The following is a 26,511-nucleotide window of genomic DNA, read 5'->3' on the forward strand; positions in this document are numbered from 1 at the left end:
TGTTCCTTACAAAATAAAGAAGCGGTAACCCAAGAGAAAATTCCTCCTGTAATCGAGTTCAACTTTGACGCTAAGTCGGTGAGAGTTAAGTAAATCCGACTGAGATGATCGGTTGTGACTTTGAAAAGATTCAAAAGCTGAGGTTTTAAGTGTCCGGGGTACCCAGTGGCGATTTCCTCCTAAAATACATTGAAAACACTCATTTAGGCTGCCCAGAGTACTTTTAGATCTCTAGGAATACTTTCCAAGTGCCTCTATAAAATTTGTTTCTGTTCATCGTTTCGAAATAACAGAGGAGCGAGGCGCGAAGTGCCGAGAAAACTCCGTATCGGGAGTCTTATCAAACCGCGCGTTTGCACGGGTTATTTCAAACGTAGGTATTTTGGAGAACAGAACGGACCTCTGGAGCGGAGCCAGGGTACTCACCTCCTCCCAAAACAGTTCACCCTTTCAGTCATCAAGTCAATCCCCAGAGTCTTGTTTTGTTTTTGTTGTTGTTGTTTTTTTGAGAACTTTATTGGTCTAAATATCTCAGTGCCTAAATAAATGGTTCTGACGAAAAAAAAAGATCCAAAGTCCAGTAAGTCCCATGCAGGGCATCTCCCAACTAAATCATTAAAAGTCACCCTTAAAATACTATTTAGTAATGCTTATTTCAGTAACCATTGTTGCCAACGGCAAACGAGCGAAGGGAAGGTCGTTTACATAGACCAGAGTAAGCAATTGTACCAAAATAAAAGGGCATGGCACACGCAGTCCCATTACTTTGCTTAAAAAACATGCGTAAGTCAACAGATGACTACTGAAAAGTTAGAGAGCTTACCTGGTCTTACCTACATATAAGCCGCGAGTGAGTTAAATTCCTTTGCCAAAAAAAGAAAACAAGAATTTCACTATACTAAGTCACTAGACAGGTGCTTTATTTGACTTTTACCCCTTATCAGACACGGAAATAACTCGTTAAAGCATAAACTCTTACTACAACCCCCATCCCTATGTACCTATGTCATCTTTAAGTCTGTTTATGTTCAAATATCGATAGTATTCGTATCGCGGGAACACATATCGCGTTGCAGCACCTGTGATCTCACCATCGGCCCTACTGACAAATTAACCTAAGAGTACATGACTCCGAAAATGGACAACAATCGTTTCATCTCCGATATCAGTTTAAGATCAGGCTGCTGGTAAGAATTCGTCCCAGAACCTTCTCCCCATACTTCTTTTTTTACCATTTTTAATACTTTCGAAATCAACAAAAAATGCACAGCACGATAAGAACAAAAAATTCCTTTTTTACCAGGACGGTATAGTAAGTTGGGAACCTTAAAAGAGGCAAGAAGGTTAATGCCTCGAATCTGATGAGTCATTGAATACGGCCTGAAAGAACTTGAAACAAGGTCTTGTGTTTCTTTAACATGTATAGCTGAAGAGGATCAAATTTTCTTTTTCTCTTTTTTTTTCATTGCATTCCCATGACCAGTTTTTAAACTAAATTAACTGTTAAGAAACATATAGTTCTTTACTAATTAGCCAAGAAAGCAGCTGTGTTTTAAGACGGGAAACTACTGTGTCGGGATAAAAGAGCTACAATGTAGTATGGGGTAAGTGTTGCTGGTAACACGGTGATGACTGAGACCGCAGTACATAGCTAAAGTGTTCAGCGGGGTTGACTTTTTGTCCCTAGCACAGCACAGATACAAACTGCTCAAAACAGCTGTACTTGCAATAGGCCATCTCCGAGTTCCCCCGCTGTTTCAAAACGAGGTTAAGTGCACAGCCTTTGAGATGGAAATCATTTTTCATTCTCATGCAAGTAAAACTCATTTTCACAAGAAAGGTTGTGCACCTAGCCTCATTTTGAAAGTGAGGGGTTTTGGAACTCGGAAGTGGCCTATTGTTGAACGTCATTCTCTGGAACAAGCCTCGCGCCGGTGTTGGGTCCTCAGTTGGTACTACTCTCCCTTGGGTCCTAATCAACCCATACCCCTCCTTGTGTGATGCAACATTGCCTTTCAGTTCGATTGTGCATGATAATTAGGACTATATTGTCAAATCATTCATCATCAGGGTCTATTCGCTCGAGCAGTTCGTTTTCGCTTCTTTCACCAGTGGAATCTCGGCGTTCTCTCTGACTTGTGCAAAGGTGTATTCCTTGACAAGCACGCCATCTTCAAACACAGTCTCAAGAAGATCCTGTTCACAGAAAAAATAGCGATTAGCCTGTGTCGCAACTCTACAAACTGCACAAAGTTTCCTAATTACCTTCCCTTTCTCGATATAAAAAACAATTAATTTTGGTAGAGATGATTGTCCCAGCCACGTTCATACTTAACCTCAGTCTGCCCAGTCGGCTGGTAGAGCTCTAGTCAGCCGAGCTAGAGGTACCAGGCGCTTGGCTTGAAACCTAGCGAGGGTGAAACGTATCTTTCAGGGTAGGTCAACTTTGTACCCAGGGCTCTATCCTACTCGTCCCCTGGGAACGAGGTTGGAGGGGTACGGGAAGGAAAGGAAGCGCTAGGGCCCACAGTAACTAGCGCTAGTTGCAGTGGTGATACTGCAAAACCCTTTTAAGCTTCTGAATAAAATGGTTGTTCAAAAAGAGAAAAGAGGTATCAGACAGTTTCATCTCCATCAACTAAATGAGGAAGGTAAATCTTTAGTTAGAGCGATTTTCGTATGACCTTGAAAAATGGTTTCGGTAAGTGTTCGTTATTTGTTTTATCAGCCAATGTTTTCCCACCAAAGAAAACCCTAATATGGAGAAGGCATTGTTCAATACGAAAATCGCTCTATCAACTGTCTACTAGAGAGCGTTAAAGTCGGTAGATAACGCCACCCACCATATAAAGGCAAAACTAACCTTCTCGGCGTTGCCTCGTCCCTCTTCAATTGTTATGTACTTGCCCTTTTCATCCTTCTCAAGTGACAACAATCCCTTCTTGGAATGCTTTGATGCGTCAGTGATGGGCTGTTTGTAAACGTTTACCTGCAGAGAGAAAGATGGCAATGTTGAGATTGACAACGGCAACCACTTCGGTCTATCCCAGAGCACACCACAACATATTAAGAAACGCAACCACAAACAGAAACACAACTTACTGGTTTGTCATTTATAACGGCAAAGCAACACTTGTAAGCACACTTCTGCGTATCGCGATCCATTTTTTGAAGCAGCGCACCTGCAAGACGAAAACGATTTCGCATCAGTTCATTACTTTATGGTAGCGGAGAGGACGTTTAATTTTAACCGACCTTGACGATGAAGGACAGGGCACACTGTATCAAAAGGGCGTGAAAATATGACTTCCGTCCTATAACAGAGAGCAGGCGGACTGTGCTCTAGCAGAGCCCAGTGGCCCCTGGCGTCTTACTTTTGCTCATCTTGGGCGACTAGGCTATCTTGGTTCTTTTTTTTTTTAAACACAAATCATATACTAGGCAACTGACCTGGATTTCTCAGGGTAAGAGCACGTCGTGCCCCCCCCCCCCCCCCCCCGCCCCCTTTTCTTTGTTAAGGCACAGCCTTGTAGAGTAAAGCGAGTGTCCAGAATGAACCCCTTAGCGTAAGGAAACCTCTGCCATAAAACGTCGAAGGCTTGAACCTTTGGTGAAGGCCTTGAAAACCTACAGTTATTTTCTCTTTGGGCGTCGTATACCCTGCGTGCAAGAAACTTTTCAGGGGCGGATTCCCGCGACACAGAAACATCCCGCCGAACGAGAGAAAAAAAGCTCTGGTGCCCAGGGAACGTGTTTTAAGTAAGCAGCAGAAAACTGTGCAAAATTTGGCTTAACGCGAAGAAGAAAAATCATCAGCATTTGCAAAATGCGAACAAAATTCCAACACACCTCCACTTCCAAATGCGATATTATCAGCACTCCACTTATGCCTCTTCATGTTTTCTAAAATCTCTGATAGAGTCTCATAACTTATACCGTCTCCCTACAAATGAAACGAAAAACAAACAAAATTACATGTCTGTGTTAGCCTGTACACAGACGTTATTTTCTTTTCGAAAATCGATGAGCACGCGAGCTAAGCGAGTGCGCAAGAGCGAGCGCGGAGCGCGAGAATGAGGGCGGAGCATAACATTATATGTTTTCCAACAATATTTCCACACCCCATCGCCTTGCGCTAGCGGTCAATAAATCCTACTCAGAAATAGAGAGTTGTGACATACTATGTCTGTGATTACGCCTCCAAACATCACTATATCCATAGCATATAACACTGTGCAGAGCCGCTTTATACCTGAAAAATACTTTTTTGACTCGCACGCAAGAGGACCGGCTCAGTGCTTTCCCCAAAGAATTTAGGCCGGTGGAAGTTGGATGATTCCTTGTCCAGCATGTCGCATGGGGTGATTTTGCCCAAATGATCAGGATGATGTTGGATGAAAACTCTCAACATGCTGAACCCGATCTATTGTCATCCGTTTACATCTAACACCGTCCAACAAGGCATTCAAACGGATCTAACATGTTACTTGACCAAACAATGGTGGATTAGGCTAGAACAACATCTTGGATCCGTTGTCTTTTGATCTGCTTAAATAGCCTGTGATTTTACTCAGAAGAAAATCAAAATCAAAATAGCAAATTTTAAGGATTTTTTTCTTACTTGAATTATTCTGAGGTAAGGAGGCAGTAGATGGAATCCTTTAGAGTTTTTCTCGCTACCAAACTTCCGACCTGAAAGATTTATGAACCCCGCAATTTAGCTTTGAGGTTAACAGGTTATTGCGTTTAACACTCTGTGTATACCTAAAGGAAACTGATGACAGTCGCACCCCCGTTAACGGCCACCTCTCTACAACGGCCACTTTTTTTCGTCCCGGCGGACAAAAAATCCATACATTGACTCTTGTTTAAAACGTCTCTACTGCGGCTGACTCTTTACAACGGCTACTTTCTTCGGTCCCCGAGGTGGCCGTTGTAGAGAGCTTCAACTGTATTTATAATTCTGATAATTTCCATTCTAATAGTCCCTCATTTTTCTCAGAGACTGAGCAAAATTAGCGAGCGTGGGTGAAAAATGACTGCGGATGAAGCAGGTGACACGCGAAGGAAGCGAGAAAATGAGGGTGGAGGGAATAGGGTAATTTAAGCCGCCTTCCTTTAGTGTTATGAGAGGGGGAACATTTTAAAAGACGCTTAAAATATCTTTCCCTTCCCCTCCCTCCAGCAATGCCTGATAGTCAGGCTATGATAATAAGGGACCCTCAGCTTCTCTTTCCCGCGTGTCGGTGGTTAGGGATTTTGACGCGCGCCCGTGTATTTCGCTCATTACTCTGTTACACCTGACAGGATAAGGGGACTATCCGAAGCGAATAAGTTCCTAGAAGCAATGATAAAGTGTTTACTCTAGACTTGTGAAGTTCGGATTCGGTTAACAAACAAGAGGGCCATAAAATTTTGTGGATCTTGCTATTCTTATAACAGTTTTCACTCCTAGCATAACATAAATTTTCAATGGAAATATTAACTAGCACATTTCAACGTGCATCAATAAAAAAACTGTAATTAAAACACAGCCTTTAAAGCGACTAAAATCTAAATAAATATTTTCTGGCTTTCTGACCTGGTGAAAAAAGAAAAATAATAACTACGACTCAAATTTACGAAAGTTAAAAGTTTTAAATTAACTTCGTCAATAAATGAATTCCACCCAAACGGCATTCGGTACGTATGCTCACTTACCCAAAATATTCAAAACTTTTACCACAACGTCCGGAGGGTTACCAGAATCAGGCCGAATTACAAGGACACCTGCAAATGTACAAAAGAAAAATAACCGTTGGTTTCTCAGAAGACGTTCATGCATAAACAACTGTTCAAATATATCTAAATAAACCGAGGGAGGGAATGGACATTATGCCAACTGAAGAGCAAGTTACCAAGTCAAATTTTGAACTAGTTGACGGGCGTTTATTACGTTGTGATCAATCTCTTTTTTCTTCAAAGTAGTGGAGTTGCATGCTTAACACATGAGCGCTAAAGTCGCCAGATGTGACAGGTGAGGGTGTCAGCTGGAGCACCTTCTGTCACACGCCCGTCCTTTTTTTTTTCTGTCAGTCATTTCACTTAACGAACTAAGATATAAGAGGGACTGCTCGAAGTAAGGGTTTTTATTTAAGTGAGAGCTCTTGATTAGAAATTTATAAATTATCCAATTAGTATAATTTTTTTCACGTTCGATATTTTAAAATTCAAACATGACTCCGAGGGTTTCTGGTCATTTTCTATATTTGGTTTGGTTTTCTTTTTGCTCAAATCTCTTCTGGGAATTGCGAGACAATGGAGTCCTAAAAAATTTGCAGTTTGTTCCAAAATCGAATGTGGGCTATTGTTTTTTAGACTAAGCTTGGGTAGCCTACCATCAAGCTCTCCATTTTTTTAACTTCTTGCAACTCCCTCAAATGGAGCAGTTAGTCAACATGCACCATTTGCAAGGACGCCAGCGATTGGCTGCGAGATGTTTAATCCAATTATAAAGAATCATTACTTCATAACTCGCAGGAACTTTCCAGGTTTTTTTTTTCACGATTTAAGATAAGAGTTAATGATTTGAGAATATGAAACGATATTAAGGAAAAATAAAGGTTGTAAATTACCGCGAAACACGAAGAAGGCTTTTTGGTCATTTCAAGCTTCTTGTGTGCCGTGAGAGATATCTCCCTTCCCCAATAGAGATATAATCCATGTCGTAGCAAGGTTGACACGTTTGTAGATTGCCATGATGGAGATGCGTCACGACTTTGACGTCACTCGGGGAAGTCGCTGCATCAACGATGAGATGGAGACGACGAGATGGTAACACTGGTCGTGCTGCTTACTGGCTAAGGTAATCCTGCAGGTAGTCGTGGCAGTAGGCTTGGTAGCCCAGGTAGTCTCGGTAGTCGTGGTAGTCGGGGCAGTCGTGGTAGTTGGGGTAGTTGTGGTAGTTGGGTACACCAACGCTGTACACGAGTCTCTTGCCATTATAGAGTGCAATAACTGACACGGGAATTGATACGGTAAGCTGCGTGTTTTATACGCTAAAAGAATGGTCGATTTCCGCTGCAACGAGTCTTCTACGTCTTCTGAATCAAAGGATACCACAGGCTCCGATTGGGAAGCAGAAGAAGAAGAAGAAGAACTGGACGAAGGACCTGCCTGTTCAGCAGGAGAAAACTGTTCCAAAGAGGCGAACAACAGATGCAGATGCAGACAGAAGGCTTTGGCTGTTGACCCTTTCCCTTTGGATGAAAAGGAACGGCAGTCTCTAGCCGTGCAAGAATAGCCACTTTTGTTCCTGCCCTCTCTTTTCACATGACAAAAACCAAGCGGATTGCTTGCAGTGGGCAATCCGAAGACGGCAAAAACTTGATCTGATACTTGCACCACCGCAGGTGTTGCAGGAGGAAGCGACGACACTACCTCATTTAAATTCGCTCGCACGGAGTCGCTGCACGGGTAGCTCAAAATACTTGGTGAGTAGGTAGCAAGGGGACCAGCGATGTCGGTGTTCTTGGCAAGCTTCACGTGGTCGCACTCGTACTGGAAGGCCAAATCGCTGTTCACGTAAACTGACCTCGCGACCTTGCACGCCTCGTGGGTACACAACCACATGTCGCCACTACTTGTTACAAAACATCGATCGTCTCTTCCCGTCGTTCGACACGAAAAGACGCCTTGAGTTATTTCGAGAACTGCTGGGCTGGCTGACTTTGTTTTCTTTCGCGCACCCTGAAACGTTCCACCCAGATGATGGCCACAATTTCCACAACGGATTGCCGCCTGGTGTTGCACACACAGCTTGCTGATAAATCCAGATAAGACTAAGTTATTGCTTCTTGGAACCCCGCAGATGTTAGCTCGTGTGCCGGAGGGTTTTGGAGTTACGCTACTCGGTAAGGAGATTCTACCGTCTCGTTCTGCAAAAGATTTGGGGGTCATCGTGGACTCGCGCCTTAGTTTTGACGAACATGTGACCGATGTTGTATCTAAGTGTACAGGTAGCCTGTGCCAAATCAATCGTGTGAAACATTTGTTTGATAGGTCTACGCTCATAACCATCATAAATTCATTAGTGTTCAGCAAGATTTTCTATTGTTCCTCCATGTGGTCTAGTACAACAAAAAAGAACATTGCTAGGCTTCAAAAAGTTCAGAATTTTGCGGCACGGATTGTGACTGGCACAAGAAAGTATGAGCACATCACGCCGATGTTAAAGGAACTCCACTGGTTGCCGGTTGCTAAGCAACTGGAGGTTAGAGACATTTTAATGGCTTTCAAATGTATAAAGGGATTAGCCCCACCATCCTTGTGTAATAAGTTTTCGACAAGAAGGCAGATGCATACTAGAAATACTAGGAATAAAGATAAACTTCATGTACCATCTTTTAGATCAGCAACAGGTCAGCGATCTTTCTCATATAGGGCTGTTCAGCTCTGGAATGACCTTCCAGAAAGTTTAGCAAACATAGAGTCATTTAATGTTTTTAAGAATGCGATTAAAGGACGTGCCCTTGACGAGTTTTTAAGCCATTGACACTCAATAGGTGTAATTATGCATATTTTATATTTTTTAAATAGTATGGTAATGTTTTTTCACTTTCAAATGTTTATATTGAATTTCTATTGTTCATATTAGATTTTATTGTAATTGGTATGTGAAAACCCATTTTAATTGGATGTACCAATAAAGTTGATTTGATTTGATTTGAATTAGGGGGCTTACTACGATTAAAATATTCAACGTGTCACCTTGGACACGGACCACGACCACGGCTACTCATTACAAACACCAACCAGGAACAAACAACAAACAACCAGGAAACCGTACAACAAACGATTCACACGCCTCAAAAAGATGAAACTAAAACTAACCAGAAAACCGAACAACAACAAACGACTGACACACGTCCAGCTCAAACAGATCAAAACCCAAAGTAAAAACCTACTAATAACCACAAAACCGAACAAAAACGATCCACACACTTCAAACAGATGAAAACCCGAAGAAAAAAACCGATTTAGCAGCAAACGAACCTCAAGAAGATGATCCAGAACCCGTGAAGCTTCGTTCAGAAGTTGGAATGGAAGCGTGAGGCCTGTGACAATCAGAGTTCTCGATTGCTCATTGGATAACGACACGACTACCGGAAGAGACCTTGCAGCCAATCGCTGACAAGCTTGCAAATGGTGCAGGTCAAAAAATGGAGAGCTTGCTCGCAGGCTTAACCTAAGGCAGGTTCGGTACTCTAGTTGCACATTAACTTTTGTTGTCTCATATAATCAAATTATACATGTGATTAGAGCTTCCTACCTTTGTTGTTTTTTCCACGATCAATGACTAGTTGTTTCAAATCTTCTCCCCAATATTTCTCACAAGCATCCCTGTAACACATTATGTACAAAAATTAATTCCAGCAATAAATTTCCAAATTTTAGATCATACAAATTTGCCTTGAATTAAATTTCAATTGAATGTTTTAGTCCAAATAAGAACATTGTCAAAGGCATTCGAAAACAATCACATCTCTGAAAATAACTCCTTGTGAAGGTACCACTTGCTTGCAAAAATGAATGCATGCCAAATAAAGTGGAAATCATTGGGAAAATGTGTAACAGTATGTTTTTTTTTTTTACCCCCCTCCCCACCCCAGCCAAAAAAAAGCAAAAAAACCAAAATTTGGTTAGTTTGGCGCACACTGGAATTTTTGCCAAATATCTAAGTGGTGTTTTGCATGGAGCCCTTCAATATTATTATCAGTTACCTAGCTTTTGCTACATGTTCTGACTTGAGAGTGATGTTATTCTCCAAAAGTTACATGGACAAATTGGAAAAAAAATTCAGTTCTCCATACAGAGCACCCAGAAATTACAGAAAATCACGAATGCTGTATCCCTGTCCCAAGGACTTTTGTCCACGATTCTAGATTTAAGTGACAAATATCCTACACACTTCAGATTTCTTTACGTGTTTGAATTTATTGTTACAGAATAGCTTTAATAAAAATCAACCTTCACTCACCAGATGTTATAACTATCACTTACACAAGCAACCAGGCCTGTGGGAAACTAAAGGACAAATACAACAAAAAGATCATTTCACTGATGGATTGGAGATGTTTCTAAAAATTCACCACCAACCATTTCACAAAAAGTATTTAGTGGCCTTGAAAATATAAAATTCTCTATTCATTTGGAGCACTTATCAGTGGGTATTTTAACGTAGGCAGTTTTTACTACAAGCTGCCATCTACTGGTCATGAGGTGGGTTAGGAAGGAAAGTTACCCTGTATGGTAATGGCACCAGTTTTTCCTCACTTACAGCCAGTGGCTAAAGAAAGGTCAGATCATACTCAGCATGTGAAGCTGCACTTTGCTGCCACTTCAATCCATGTTTTGCCCCACGTCCAACCACCCAAGACCAGTGAGAGCACAAATCAGAGAGTCCATGACCCTAAACCCTACATTGCCAACTCTTTTCAAACATTGTCACCGGTTCTTTTACCTCCTGTGTAAGGATGAAGGATGAAGGAGACAAGGCCAGTGGTATAATGTCACCACTGACCCAATGACTTGATCATCTGAACTGAGAAGGGGTTTTAATCATAGCTAGCATGATCTCAACAGTACAATATTCAACATCATAATGTCAACCCAGAAACCCAGTCTCATGTACAAACTCAAAATTTACCAAGAGATCAGCACATTTGTATGATGAAGGTAAGTTAGTAGTTGGGTAGCAGTAGCATGGGGATGTAACTCCCTTAACAACCAATAACCAGATTTCGGAGATCAAGATAGAGGTATATGACATCAAACTGGTTTACCTTAAGGGTGGATTACCACTGCTGTGCAATTTTTACATGCTTACGCATGTAACATTTTTGCACCTAAATGCCCACCTAAATAAAATAGAGATGATGTATGAAAGGCTAATCGTAAACATAGAAGTTCACCGAGGTTCTGCTTTAACATTTACACATGACTTTCCTTACATTGCCTCTATTTTATTTATGGATGTAAAAAATTATGCAACCATGGAAATCCACTTTTAGAACAAATTTATTACATGAATATCTTCAAGAAAAGTAATTTTTTATTATCATTATTATTTATTAAACACACCTGCTCCAACATATTCTGAAATGCTTCCTTTTCTCCTTCTTTTCCCCAGGTCGTAATAGTACTGTATTCAGTAAAGAAACATGTAATTCATTATAAAAATTAAGAATCAATTAGATATTATATTAATATATTACAAAAACTCAAATCTTTACTCTTTAAAAAGTGCACCTGTGCTCAGCAGCTGGGATTGAGAAACCAGCAATTTCACATCCATAATAATTCCTGAAAAAGAATTGATGATGTTTCATTGACCTTTTGTCAATATTATTACACTACAACAGGAAGCGTTTGTAAACCTCTTTTTGCTAAAGCACTTAAAGTACAATCCTGCTGGACAAAAGTCTTGGGACACATTGCATTTCTGGGTCATTTTCCAATTCACACGGGTCCAACCCCTCCCCTCATCCCACAAACAGTGTTGAACGTGTGCATCCATAATTTTTTTTGGAGTTTCAACTTTGTATAGGGTGGGGAGAGGGAGAACTGCAAGAAAATTTCAAAAAGGGTGCACTGTTTTATGAGGGCACCGAGAAATGACAGAAAAATATGAATATTGCAGAGCTGTCCCAAGGACTTTTGTCCATGATTGATGTATTAGGATTGCATGGCACATACTCACCTATAGTAAATTTAAGTGCGCAATATTATTGTACAGTTCTATTATGTTACATGTATGTATTCATAACAAGTTAGCCTTAGTGGAAAACTAAACTCTGTCGAGAATTTGCAGCATTTGAGCATCAGAAATAAATTTAAACCAAGTACAAGAGGAAGGGCTGTTGAACTGAAGTAAATTTCTATGAGGTTCAGGGGTTGGCCTGGTTCACCAGCTAGGGGTCATTGTATACCCATCACTAACAGAACAATCAAAACTCATACTGCCTAGGAAAAAAACCTCACCTGGCTAAAACCATGCCTGCCACAGTGTCAGTACCACAAAAATTGACAAGATGAGCTGCCCCACCCAGAGATGCTGACTGAAAAAGAGAGAGAGTTTAGGTGACTTGCACGGACACAAAACATCACATTTATTCTATATTAAATTTACCATTTATTATCAAATTGAAACTGTACAGTATCGCAAAAAATTAATGATCCCCAAAATGGACCACAAAATGATCCCCATTGTCGACCGCAAAATAATGATCCCTTAAAAAATATAAAGTAGAAAAATGGAATGGATTTTAGGCATAGATGGTGAATGGTGCTGAGAACTTGAACAATGCGTAAAACAATGAATTAAAATGATAAATGACCATTCTGCTTCTAATTAGGCAATTGGTTTTCCTTTCTTTTTAGCATTGATGTTTTTTTTGCTGTGAACATTTAAGACAGGGAGAATGTTGCCAAGCAGGAAACTTGTCTTTTATTATAACACAGAGGAATACGGAAATATGACCGCGCATGAATTTATCGCTCTGTAAAGGTTTACCGCGAATGCGAAATACTAGCAACTACAACTCGTGAAAATGTCATAACTAGCTGTAAGGAAGTTATCAGCACTACCATGTGTATGTTGTGGTTCAAATTTTTCCAGCTTAAATTTTTCAAACTCATTTGAAATTTTCAAACTGATTAGTAATTTTTTGTGCCTATATCAGAATTCTCCAAAGCGGGGTCACACCAGAGCGAATTCAAAATTCACCATTTCAAAAAAAATCTGGTAGTTGGGGGTATTGGAATTGAGAAATGTCATCTATGTCAACTACAGCATATTGGAGTTTTGTTCAGTTTAACCTAAATGTTTGCAGTTGGGGATTATTAATTTTGCATTTGGGGATCATTTGTGGCCCTTTTTGGGGATCATTAATTTTGCAGTCTATTTTGGGGATCATTTGCGGTCTGGAATCATTAATTTTGTGGTCGGGGATCATGTGGTCCCAAGCCCCTCTGCGGAGAAACAAGGAGGAGGGGGTATGGCTACAGATATGCATAGTAGCTGACTAATATTAACCCTGAAATAAAGGAAAATAATTTATTCATTTATTGCCTTATTCTAACCTCAACTGATGTGCTCCCACGGAAACCAAAGTCATGAAGTTTAAATGGAAGTCCATCTAAATTTTCAGCTGTTTCAACAAGGTACTGAAGATTTAAGTGAATGGCTGCATGTTACATTACTGAAAGCAGTTGTTGCAAAATGGTTTGAACCCTGGGTGGCAGGGCTGTCATTAAGGGCCGGGGGCCAGGAATTTTCCCCGGCTATTATGAAGGTGACCCCCGCCTACTTTTGTTATAGGAAAAAGAAGAAAAATAGAACCAAACAAAATCCCTAGTTATTGGTTCCCTCATCTACTTGTATCATTAGCCCAGCAACTTGAAATTTTAATGACAACCCTGCAAGGGTCAATATAACAAGGTTAAAATAAAAATCAATATTATCATAATTTTATACATAAGAGAAGTACAGTGGAACCTCTATTCAGGGGACACCCTCAGGACCAAGGAAAGTGTCCCCTGAATGGAGGTTGTGCTGGGGTTTGTTAATAATTTTAAATATTAACAAACTACCAAAAACTACCAAATAAAATACATTTATTAGAACCCAAAAAGGGGTCTCCTCTTGCAGGCTACAGAATCTGCTGCAGTCATTATTTGAAGCAGCTAGATAATGTATAACAAATTATGATTAACTTATCTGTGCGATGTTGTGTGTTTAATTCCATCAAGTGCAGTACTTCAATTTAAGTGAGTTAATTCATATTTTGAAAGGTGTCACCATTTGTGTCTAATGAACACTTAAACTTATCATAGATTTTTGTGGTCAGTCACGTTTTGACTGCTAAGGTGTCCCCTGAATGGAGGTTAAACCCAGCTTTCAGGACCCAGAAAAAGTGTCCCTTTCCCCCGATTAGCAGTGTCCCTTCAATGGAGGTAACAAATATAAAGATTATGTGAACTTTTTTCAAAGGACCAAATTTTGTGTCCCCTGAATGGAGGTGTCCTAAAGGGGAGGTTTCACTGTACTCAAAAACAATCACTGTAGGTGCAGATGTTGTTGATCAATGTACACTACAAGCTAAATTTTGGAATTTGTCTTCTTTATTTTATTCAGGCCTGCTACGATTTAAGAAAGGGTTTTATGAAAAGGTTTTAATGCCTTCTTTCCATTATACCTTGTTAGTTCATACAGTACAACCCAGCTGATGTATGAAGGGACTGCAGCAAAGAGATTTAATATTGAGGACACACATGGTATTATTTTTTTTGGCTGTCACACAGTTTAGAGCTAGACTTAATAAATCAACTTGCTAAAAAGAAATTTATTGGAAGGACTTTAGTGCATGTTTATAGGAGCAAATGATAACTTTTATACCCTTCGGTACAAAAAATACATGTGATCTTACTAGCACTTACCTCAGCTATAATTTGCTTTTGCGCTCTTGAATTTGTAGCCACTGTCATTGGGTACCAGCACTGAACAAGTAATGTCTGTACAACAAAGCAAGGAACGTTCGAATGTATTGTACATACTCCCCTTGAAGTTAATAAATATCTTTTTTTCATTTATTACTAATCACTAGTTCATATTTTTTTATGTGATTTATTAAGCCTCAAACTTGAATAACTCCATATGAAAGCAATTAAGGCCTCCAAAATGTACTGCACTGTTACAATGCAAGTTACATAAACAAGTCATGGTGCTATTTCAAGTGATCCAATTCAAGAAAGTGTAGCAGTATCTCACCTCAACCCAATTTGTAAGCCAAGGACACTGTGGATCTGTGTTTTGAACTGTAAACAAGACTAGAAAACACAAGAAAATAGTCAGTACTATGTACAAAACAAGAAAATAATACTATCATTATTAACAAAAAAGAACATCAGTAGAAAGACTAAGCAAGTCAATTGAAGCATAGGTTTGAGCATATTATTATTCATCTCACCATTTTTCACAGGAACCACTGACCCTTCTGGCACAGCCCTAATCCTGAGTGGTAATTTTCCACCATGGGCTTTCAAAATATACTGCCATCCTGGAACAAAACAGTTAAAGTGACTTGGGATTAATACCTCACAGTATGACTTTCTGCAGATTATAAGCTGCAAGCTAGTGATTTTAAAACTGGACTTGAAAACTTTGTTGAGAACTAGTATAATAACTGTAACCATGTACTAGGTAACTAAATTGTTATTAATTAGGAGGGTTCTGTACAAAAATTTAAAGAAGAAGGAGAAAAAAGTTATGTAGGCAGTAATACATTACATGGAAATGTGCTCATGTGTGGGGGTAGGTGTGGAAAGGGGCATCTATCCCCCTTATTCAAGGGGTTACGGGGACTCCCCAGGGACAATTTGAAGACTTTTTTTTTTTTTCTTAAGAGACAACTTAGTGCGTTTTGAGCAACCAGATGGGCAAGAATTTTAAACTTTATTATTATAATGCTTGCTTTTATCAAACAAATTTAGGTACAGATTAATTATCCTAGGTCCTTACAAAAAAATTATTTTCTACGAATCGCTGGGTTCTCATGTTGCCTTTTTCTTCGTATGTTTATATGACACCAACATAGCTTTGTTCGGGGCCACTTTCACCCCACACCCAGGAGTCTGAAATTGCTACCAGCTGGTTGCCAATGCAACTGAAAATTTAGTTTTGGCGACAAGAAATTCAAGGCTATAGTCACCAGTAAGTGACTAACATTTGTTGCCTTGTCAATATGTTTTGAAGCAGCATTCAAGGAATTAATTTTGTTTTAGATGGAAAAATTTCACATTTGATTTAGCCTTGTTGAAGTTTTTAATCTACATAGAAAATAATTTAGACCAAAAACGAAGGTAAGGTCGAAAATCTAAAAAGCATAGACTGTGTGAGGATGAACAAAATCACCAACATTTTGAAGTGACCTGGTACGAGGAACATGGCAGATAGCTTTGTGCATAACTGCATGCTTGCCAAGGCTTTTGTTCAGTCTTCAAACTAAGAGAGCTATCTAAATAAAAACAGAAAGTCTTCTTCAGCTAAAATGCCTATAGCTACAAGATCATTTTAATACCTATTTTTTACATGGCAGTCTGACTTTTGCATTTCTGAAGATAATATCTTAAGCGAAAAAAGGTTTTCAACTTTAATTTTTGTGTGTGTTTCAATTCTATCACCAAAGGTTTGGGGAAAAAAATTCTTAATACACAAAACCAAATAACCCATAACCCCCTTCAAAAGTCAAATTCGCCCCTTTTGAAGAAGCCATCAATATCCCCATCTCTTACAGTCAAGCCAGGTCAACCATACCCCCCAAGATTAAGTTAATCGATATATTATTCAAAAGTTGAATACGTTTGTAGTTGTAGATTTCAGATTCATCTCTGCATTCTTGCATGCACAATGAGCTCTGAATTCACACGAGAGGCAGTTATGAAATTTCTACCAGCCCAGTTTCCCTGAATATGATGTTAATCTCTTTGAAGAAATTTTATCCATTGAAATATTTTCAATCTGACCAAATACAGACAAGTTATCATAAAATATTCACTACTCATTACGCATTTTGAATTTGACAGTAGTTACAGGAACTTTAGACTAACGGATTCATTTTTCAAATAATCAATTCATTAATAGAATCCTGGAAGATACGCTTGACCTGCCTTGACTGTGAAGTCAAGTAGCTGTCAAAGGTCAAAATAAAATTCAGTTTAAAATGGTTTCAACCTAGTTTGATTTTCAATTTTCTTGTTTTGTTTCTTATCACTAATTATTCATGGCTAGGAGACAAAGGAAACTGGGAATCAAACTCTAGTAAGTTGAAACCATATTAAAGTCAATTTTTCATTTCAACTTACAACACATTAAGTATTGGCAGGTGTGCAAAGAGTGAAAAAAAATAATCATTGCAGAGATGTTACCAAGTGGCACTGACCTTCCTCATTAAAAAGACTATACCCAAAATGAAGCTTGTAAAAATCTTTTGCCTGTCGAATTTTTTCCTTGGTTACAACTTGACCCACCAGCCACCTCTAAGAAATAACAAAAAAACTGCTAACTCCAAGGACTTGTGCAAGTTACATACTTTTTCCTCTTAAGAAAGCCTGATGTGGGCTATATCACCTGTCAAACTCATGAGTAAAACAAAGAACTGGTAGTGGGACAGTAAAAATCACAGGGTGCAAGACAATAGTTAGGTTACAGAGAAAGCGTGGGGGTAAAATCAAATCAAAAATAAACTAAATTCAAATGGAGAAAAATGCTCATTTTGGTCAAACTGCTTGCAAAATACATTATTATAATTTATGCATTAGGTTGGTACATGAAAAGTTCGGAGTCTATCAAAACAGTTCCAAAGTCGTTCCACAGTCGAAATTCCCGGCTAGGCGTGGAGAACGGCTGAGCCATTCCAAATTAAAATAGGTGTTCCTAATTGATTCAGACGCTGAACTTTTCATGTACTTAATTCAATGAAAATTGGTTTCGCCTCATAAAAAAATCGGCGTCTGAACCGGGCCTAATAAACACTGACTACACAACACTGATCCCTGCACTGATCTTGACTGAACAAAGTGCATCTGATCTAGCTATAAGCCAAGGTTACCGATCGAAGTAGCCGCATTTTGTCAATTAAGCTTATAATTACACGCACCCGAAGTTAAGGCTTAATTTGGTCCCGGCATTTGTTTTAATTCGTGGCAATTATTCTTTAACAAAGGGCTGAAAGGGTTTTATTCTTTTTTCCTGACAGGCGTGTACTTCGACCTTAAACCGCGAATGCGAATGTTATCCAAAAAATAAATGACTAACGGACTCCTTTGTAACTTCCCTTTCAGAGCAGGCCATTTAATTTATGCTTATAATCGACAAAACATTGAACAGTTTGTTCATAGAAACGAAAGTGAAAGCACACCGCACCTACCTTGATTAAGTACTGCAGACCAAAGAAACAGACTTCTGGAAATTTGCCTCCTCTGCTTTCAAAGTAAGAAAATACAATGGTGGTCCCTGATGGATATTGTTTATGATGTGAGACCTGTTTATGAGAAAAGGTCAGCATATTACAAAGTAGTAGCTTTATCGAGCCTTAATAGCTATAAAGAGGAAGCGCCATGAACGTTGAAAAGTGGCTTACACTGAGTTGAATCAAATTAGTTTGCAAAAGAGTACAACACTAAGTGATCAAACATTCATTCTAATCTACAGAAATTACCATCTTACTTTATAAGAGTCTGTGATCAATAATATGTTCTCCGCGTCTAACTTTTCCGCCATTCCAGAAACTTTGAGAAGTCACTTGTTTTCAGGCCCTTCCGTAAACATCGATCGAGCGGTCGAAAAGAATGCGTATTGTGTGACATCTTCTGGGAAAACGACGTGTAGGAAGGTCAGTTGTGCTTCGAGTTTGTGCCCTTGTAAATTCGAAATTTTCAAAACTTTCATCAAATATTTCCTTAAGCATTACAGGACTCAAATCTCCTTTTAATTCATAACAGGCAATTTGAGCCCTTAAATGTGTAAGGGAAAGATATAACGACAGTTTAAAAATTTTAGAATTTACAAGGATTTTATGGCAAACCATGCAAGCGTGACTAGGCGGCAAAAGTTGTTTCTCTCATACAAATGTTTCTAACTTTCGGCGGCAGTCACAGTCGCTACTTTTGAGATACATGGCTGAAAATTGTAAGGTTACTTAATTTTAATCTGCTCTTTCAGCTTGTGCTAACAAAATTTTTCAAAAGTGAATAGCCTGCGTGTAGTGTCGGGTCTCAAGGGACTTGATGTAGGATAATTAGATGCGAAATGAGCGTTAACACTCTAGAAAAGAGGGACTTGATTTGCATATAGGACAGCACAGGTAACCCAAGCTCGAACTATGAGCATCAGCGAGCATCGCATTGTTACGTAACATTCAAAATATAAAGATTTGTATGGGAAAAAACCTATCGTTTCTGTAACCTACGAAAATGAAAGGATTTCAATAAAAAAAACAGCTTACTTTACTTAAAATTTGTGTTACGCTTCTCCTGCGTGGTCCACGGGCCGATTTATTAAACCTTTATATAGAGAGAAAACCGTCTACATAAAAACCCATAAAACGGCCATAAATCGGCCCGTGGACCACACAGGAGAGACGTAACACACATTTTAAGTAAGGTAAGCTGTTTTTTATTGAAATCCTTTCATTTTCGTAGGTTACAGAAATGATAGGTTTTTTTCCCATACAAATCCAGAAATCCTTATATTTTGAATGTTACGCAACAATGCCGATGCTCGGGCTACCTGTGAGGACAGTCGGACTACAGTCGACTCCCGATAACTCGAACCCTCTCGAACCTCCCGCTAACTCAAAGCAATTTTCATATCCCTTCAGATCATTTTCTATATAAATTTACCCTCGATAACTCGAACTCCCGATAACTCGAACTTTTTTCTATTTCCCTTGAAGGTTCGAATTATCGGGAGTCTACTGTAGTAGGAAGACTATTAACGGAACTAAGGGCGTATAATGTAACCGTTCATTGAGCTCGATTCGCGACTATTCACACTGCGAACAAGCTCTCCTGTTTGGGCGAGCGAACCAAGCCGCCCGAGAACGTGCGAGCGAGCAGCAAAGCCGCGAAGGGCCGAGGAATTCTCGCCCCCGCCCCCTGCTTTCTCGTCTCCTCTCGCGTGCCTCTCGCGCGTCTGCTTTTCACGATATCCCCAAATGGAGAGCTTGCTCGAAGGCTAAAAAGTGAACTGTTTTCGTGTTTACCAAAAGTTGATCACGTGATCAAGTCATGGAAAGCCCCTTTTCATATTTCAAAGACAGCGCATTCACAGCAGTTAAAAAGGATGCTAAGTTCTACACTAACTGTAATACAAATAATAGATATATGAAAGGCGTACCTTTCCGTCAAAAAAGTATATGAAAGGGAAATAAGAAGTTGGACCTCGGGACGGGGCGTCCCCGTATAAAACTTTGTTGAGTATCCCCACCCCGAGCGCAAAGAACTCTGAGAAGGAGGAAGTACGACGTCAACTATTGCCGAGAATGTGCTGTTCTCGGGAGACTCGCCCATTCTTCGCACGGACAATGGGGCAAGAGAGAACGCCTAGGGGACTAAGCTGAGGATCCTCTCGGCCAACCGCTACTAGTTTCGGTTCTATGTCGTTACGAGAGAGATTATTTTCTCTTCTACGTTGCCGTTCTTTCTGTACCAGATAGCTTTTTGTGTCGGCACGAAAAGCTATCTAGTAAAATCCAAGTAGTGGTCTATTATCAATGGTGCATTCTGATTGGTTGAGCTACCACTCTAGGCTATATGTTATAGCCCACTAGTAGCGAAATGCTACTGGCTTTTTGGCGGCAAAAAAGGATTAAAGTCTAGCTTTAACTAGCTCATTTTTTTTTATTCTCGATATTTTTGACCAACTAGTTGGATTTTACTAAAACAATTATTCCTCTCGCCCTTATGGCCTCTGAGCAGGCCTCATGGGCTATTGACTCAGAGCCCATTCGGGCTCGAGGAATAATTGTTAAATAGTCTGAACATATACTAAGGAACCCTAAGGGCCAATAGAGAGGTGTGACGTCACGTTAACATGGTAACAACATTTCTGGATCACAACAATGGCGAGCTTAAGCAACAGCGACGTCGACGGCAACGAGAACGGCAAAAAAGCAATCGGTTTGTATTAGCAAAACAACAACTTTGCATGTGCATCATGCTTTTTTGTACATTTTTTAGCCGTACGTAGTTGCAAGTCTGCGACTTGAAACTTCTTAATTTCAAGCGCCCACTTTATGGAGATGGTGAACACAGCAAAAGAATTTTCATTAATCTCGGATTCAACCCCAGACAATTTCGCCAAGATTTTTCAAATTAAATGAAATTGAATGAGATCGATGAAGTTTGGAACAGTACAAATTCACTTTTTAAGTGACGCTTTCCGCTTTGTTGTCATCCATAAATTATGCTACCATGGCAACGTGACGTAAAAGACTTCTCCCTATTATCATGAACACAAAAGAATAATAAATTTGCCTCCATTTAGGACTGAGGTGTACCAAATACCCAATATAGTTTCGATATAGTTTATTCAAGTACACCTAATTGCAATAACGTTGTCATAGAAAAAAGCAAAAAGCAGAAAGCCAAATAGGAATTAATTAGACAAGTGATTTACATTTGCGTATTTTAATAATTTAACAATTATTTAAGAAGTCATTCACAATAACAAGAAATAATTCTGTAATTCCGCGCTGTAAGATTCCGCACATGAAACACTGATGTGTATAACAAAAGGGTCCTGACAAACGAGGCTTGGTTTGTGGCGCGGGAGAGGAACTGGCGGAGGAACGCCTCACCCTCCCCGCGATGGAAAGTCCTGCCTACACCCCTGATTTGTTGCTTGAAAATTGTGATCTGATGGTGTTGTGCACTACAAACCATACGCAGACTGGCTTCTCTATTTAGCATTGAACGAAAAGACGCGTCGCGTTCCTGGAATTTACCCCAGGCTATATTTATTGAAAAAAATGGAGCCATTTTTTCTTTAGTAGTTATTCGATGGATGTTTGTAATTAGAGCACGTTTGAAATCCGCTAGATGAATCAGCCTCGAATTGCATTAGAATGACACCAAGAAACTGATGCAAATGATTTGGCTTTCATATTACGTGATTAATATTCAGCTATAAGCGTGTGTGTTGTGAATGTTGCAACCAATGATAATTTAATGCTAATTAATTCCTATTTGGCTTTTTGCTTTTTTCTATGACAACCTTATTGCAATTAGGTGTATATTACAAATGACCATGAATTAGTTCAGGTGAGAGATAGGCAGAAAAAGTCTTCTCTACTAAGAAAGGTGAAAAGAAATGCCAGTAAGCGGAACCTTAATATTTCGCTGGAATCTCAAACATTCCAAACAGTTCTCCTCTTCTTTTCCAAACGTAAAATATCAAAAAGCGTAGAGTGCATAACCCAAATTTGTCATTCTCTCTCGGGTAGGGGTGTGTCTGGGGGAGCGACTTTCGCGGCGCCCTTTTATGGCTTTTGACAAGAGAGAATTAAAAAAGTCTGGCACAATTCCAACTTTTATTTAAATATTATTAAATGTAACTTAGCCTACACAGTGTGAAAACGGTGTAATATGATACACACTTTACATTAAAATAACTTACGCAATCTCGAACTCAAAAGACTATGCTACAATAATTCCGCTGTGTTTGGGTCAACAGCCCAACTAAAATGACTCAAAAGGAACTTTAATGTTGAAAACATTTAGTTTCAACCTGACGGGAGAATAAAACAGCATTCGTTCTGAAGGGAAAAGAAACATAGCCATATCATTAACCTGAGAGAAGGCCCAACTTTATAAACTCTCCTAAGTTGCATTTGCCAAGTGAAACGAAAATACGGCTTGACCTCAGGTTACCATGGCCACTAAGAGACGCGAAGTAAGGACTGATACAATTAATTTTTGCTTCAAGCCATTTCAATCCAGGCCATCCCCTTCCACAAACACACATCAACAGTTTTAAGTGCAATAGGGCACTTACTACTGGCAAGACAATTCTATTAAGACAAGTTATTGTACGATTGCCTCTTGACTTTTCACGCGATACTAAAAACAGGTGAACTAACTCACCCTTTCAAAAAACACTCATTTTATAGTGCATATCAGTACAACTTCAAATACCTTACATAAGGTATAAAACACTAACTCTTACTAGGTTAAAAAGCTTTTTCTGATTTTCATCCCTAAAAGTTTACCTGTTAACAAAGGGGAATGTTACATAGCTTATTTAAAAATAGTTTCAATGAAATGGAATATGCTTTGCACATCCATAAACTTCAACTTCAAATACAATGAAATATACATTAAAACGTCCTTTCGAACACTAAGATCACTCACATTCATTAAAATGTGAAGGGTTTTGATAACCCTGGTGAATTCTCTCCAAATGGCAAGAAATTTAAAGGCCTTCCTTTTATCCCAATTTAAACTTTGCTTAAAAAAACCACCCCTCATAGAAAACTGAAAAACACCACAATAACGGCCTCTGTTGTCTCATGCGCGTTCCATTGGCCGTATCCAGGCAAAAGAGTGAACATGCTATATATCTTAAAAGTTTTTTTTTCCAGATGAGTCCTATAATTTTGGCGTTACGTAAATGCTTCATAGATCACTGTACATCTGAATATTGTGTATCAGACACAACAGAAGATGTTACAATGGTTGGCGTTGTTTGAATAACTAAAGCGATTCTGGAATTAATCAGCCTGATTACAGAGACACTGGGTGCCTTGCATGAGTCCACATAGTATAGCTGTCCGATAAGTACAGCTTCCACCATTTTACAGAAAATATGGAAAGTAAAGGTTTGACTCACTGAGGCTCATGTCCACATTACGACAGTTTTCACTGTATTCTAATTCCGCAATTCGGCTAATCGAACGCGCACTTGTTAGCAAACCATTTTCTCTATACAAGCGCTGAGAATCATTTGTGTTGACCCCTCCGATAGAATACAGACGGAGAAAAGTATCGCAAAATTCAATAAAATAACGATGAAAATTGTATGTACAGTTGTTTCGACCAGCGAAAATATAAATCTACACAAATAAACTGAGTACAGTTAGAGACTTTTTAAAGACTACAAAATCGGAAGAAAAATTCCTGGGATGATTAATATGCATCACGATTAGTAAGAAGTGAATAGAGAAGCCAACTCATTCGACCTCCTCGAACGGCTCTTGTTAGTTTTTTTATTTTTGTCCAAATTAAACTCTTGCTATACGAACGTCACAACATAATAAACATCCCAGAAGTCTTTCCCAGTTTGAAATTATCTCTGAGCTCTGTTTTAAAAAGTATGCGGGATTTAATCTTCGTCCGACTCCTTCTTGTTTTTCTTGCCAAGGATCTTTCTCAGTGACTTAGACATGTAATAAGGCTTCTCCGGTGACCCGTCATTTCGTTCAGAATCCTCCACTGCAAACAAAACAACAAAGCTATGATGTAACTGAGCAATTAAGGTCAGTGAGCATCACTTAGAAATGTCACTTCCTCAATTTGGTCAGTTTTGCGAGACTCCCCTTTTTTGTAGTGGCTACATGAGCCTGTTCCAGGTTCTCAGATACAGTAGTAGGGATGACGCGTAAGTAAACGGCGCGCGAAAATATGAGCGCGTGCACTTCCTCTCCCCAGTTTCCTCCCGTTTCATTTTCGAGTTCGCGCTTTCAAGTTCTCAATAGGGACTTTAAGATCCACCGACGCGGACGGTAACGAGAATGTCCAAAAAAAAAAAAACAATAGGTTTTATTAGCAAAACAACAACTTTGCGCGGGCACCATGCTTTTTTGTACATTTCTCTGCCCGTTTTTGCACGACTACGACGTGAACATGCCTAATTTCGCGTTTTTCAGACGAAGTAAGCAAGCAACGACGAAAGTTTATTTCTCTTACTGTACTTGAATATGGTGCCTAGGAATTCAACTCCAGGAGGGTTCGCCTACATTTGACAAAGTGAGTGGGTACCAATAATTGCGATAAAGACTGAAAGAACGCAAATTCACTTTTTGAGCGAAGTTCTCATTGCCGTCGCGTCGTTGGATATTAAAGTCTCTAATTTCGCGGACCCGATTATCTCGGAACCTGGAACAGGTTATGGCTACATATGAATACTCATGCCGCCTTCTCAAGCCATATCGTCGAGGATCAATTCAGCCCGGTATTCGTGTGTGGGATCCTCTTCACTGGAATTGTACAGCGCTTATTCCAGCTGGCGCAAAATTACCCTGCAAATACGGTCGCCTCTTATCTCTCTCCGGCGTTAGGACGTTCCGCGAAAAGTCAGAGCGGCGTGGAGCGTTTATGAGAGGCGACTGTATTTGAACAGGGCCCAGTTGTTCGAAGGTCGATTAGCGCTAACCCAGGGTTAAATTTTAACCCGAGTCTCTTTTTCTTTTTATCAAAAGCATTTTCTCGGACAATTTTCTCTATTCTTTTAGAGTAGCCAATCATCAAATTGTTGACAAAAAGAATTAAACTGAATTTGCTCTTTAAGCTTTCATATCTGAATTCAAATTTCGAACTAACTCTGGGTTATCTTAACCCAGCTTTGAACAACTCGGCCCAGGAGGCTACAGCAAAACAATTAGCAACATAACTTACAGAATGACAGGAAGATGGTGTCGATGGCCATACTGTACACGCTGAAAAATGCGCTGGCGATAACGTAAGCACCAACAGTGATGATCTGTCACGAAAAATAAAGATACCCTTAGCACTGGGTCTGTGACAGGTTATACTTATCACAGCAAAACTAAGCAAAGTCAAACAAACTTACAATGACTGGAGCCAGATAGTAGTTAAGATTGTCTTGTCGTTCAAACCAATAAAAGCTTCCAACGGCTGAAGAAAAATGGCGCCAAAAAAAACACCGGTCAATACATTACAAAACAACCAGGTGATGCAGCTGAAGAGGAGTCCACATTCCCAGCGCCGTACATTTTACCCTGCGCCGCGGGGGTATAAGGGAGATATAGGAGAGGTGAAGCGCAAGAAGTGAGGCGTGAGCGCAATGTAGAGAGGCAGCTGGCGTTCTCACGAGTTCAATGGGGAGCTAAAGCAACAAAGACGGCGACGGCTATAAAAACGTCAGTTAAAAAGTGAATTCGCGCTGCTTCAAACTTAACCGCGCTTGTTCCATCTCGTTCAATTTGGCAAATAATGGTAAATTTTTCTGGAGTTGAATTCTAAAGGACTTAACTGAAGTTCAGGAAAAGAAAAAGAAAATTGCCTTTTGTGTTCACGTCCTCTACAAAACGTGAAATTAGGACGTTTCACGTCGTAATCGCGCAACGACGGCAAAGAAATGTACAAAAACGCGTGATGCACATTCAAAGTTATTGTTTTGCTAATCTAAACCAATTGCTTTTTTGCCGTTCTCGTTGCCGTCGCCGTCGTCGATGCTTAAGCTCCCTAATATCCTACCTCCCCCTCCCCTATCTAGCACCTGCCACGCAGGCTACAAGAAGTGCCTGAGAGCACTCTGCTTCTACTCTCCCTACCGCCAAAACGTTGGGATGTTGGTCCATCGAAGGGTTGACATTCATACCGATAAATCACTAGTACCTATTTATACATATCTGAGCTGAAGTGGAGAGAGTCAATCTGGAACGCAGTATCTTGTCTAGCGAAATTACGCGATTACTTGAAAGCGCTTTTTTTCTAGATAATCGCACATCAATAAAAACAGCCGGGTAAAACAACATAAATGATGGCAAAACTATTTAAAAGGTAAACATGCGACTTACCCAAACCAGCCGTGATGGTCAGCTGTCCGAGGAAGAGAATGAAATCCGTCACTTTATCCAGTACAACAACCCTGAGAAAGAACAAACATCATGTGAAAACAATTTGCATATATTCCTCCTTATCCCGCCCTATATTCATAATAAGCAAATGAAG

The 26,511-nt window shown here is 39.7% G+C and overlaps 2 protein-coding genes across 2 annotated transcripts in view; both read right to left on the reverse strand.

Annotated features, from left to right (window-relative positions):
- Positions 1–903: 903 nt before the first annotated feature.
- LOC140937258 (nicotinamide phosphoribosyltransferase-like) lies at positions 904–18,371 on the reverse strand. The gene is made up of 18 exons (XM_073386800.1): positions 18,266–18,371; positions 17,967–18,080; positions 16,980–17,076; positions 15,009–15,098; positions 14,810–14,868; positions 14,479–14,553; positions 13,123–13,206; positions 12,022–12,098; positions 11,290–11,343; positions 11,122–11,182; positions 10,019–10,065; positions 9,311–9,381; positions 5,701–5,769; positions 4,622–4,692; positions 3,850–3,943; positions 3,103–3,182; positions 2,864–2,989; positions 904–2,196 (listed from the first exon to the last, which is right to left on the reverse strand). Exons 1-18 carry the CDS (start codon positions 18,317–18,319, stop codon positions 2,074–2,076), a joined length of 1,446 nt encoding a protein of 481 aa, XP_073242901.1. The 5' UTR covers positions 18,320–18,371; the 3' UTR covers positions 904–2,073.
- A 3,740-nt stretch (positions 18,372–22,111) lies between these two features.
- The window catches only part of LOC140936261 (choline transporter-like protein 4), a 60,858-nt gene continuing 56,458 nt past the window's right edge, over positions 22,112–26,511 (reverse strand). The window contains exons 25-28 of the mRNA XM_073385702.1: positions 26,358–26,428; positions 25,388–25,452; positions 25,213–25,297; positions 22,112–24,030 (exon numbers count right to left, since the gene is read on the reverse strand). Of these exons, the coding sequence (XP_073241803.1) occupies positions 23,921–24,030; positions 25,213–25,297; positions 25,388–25,452; positions 26,358–26,428 (331 nt within the window). The 3' untranslated portion in view covers positions 22,112–23,920. The remainder of the gene's footprint in view (positions 24,031–25,212; positions 25,298–25,387; positions 25,453–26,357; positions 26,429–26,511) is intronic.

The sequence above is a fragment of the Porites lutea genome, chromosome 5 (assembly GCF_958299795.1).
Source record: "Porites lutea chromosome 5, jaPorLute2.1, whole genome shotgun sequence".
Lineage (NCBI taxonomy): Eukaryota > Metazoa > Cnidaria > Anthozoa > Scleractinia > Poritidae > Porites > Porites lutea.

Excerpts from the sequence above, each read along its gene's own strand:
- LOC140937258 (XM_073386800.1), bottom strand. The coding sequence starts at position 18,319 with ATGGCGGAAAAGTTAGACGCGGAGAACATATTATTGATCACAGACTCT. Across the intron at positions 15,099-16,979 it reads TAGTCTTTTTAATGAGGAAG|GATGGCAGTATATTTTGAAA; the intron begins GTCAGTGCCACT and ends GTTTTGTTCCAG. Across the intron at positions 14,554-14,809 it reads GGCTTACAAATTGGGTTGAG|ACATTACTTGTTCAGTGCTG; the intron begins GTGAGATACTGC and ends TTTGTTGTACAG.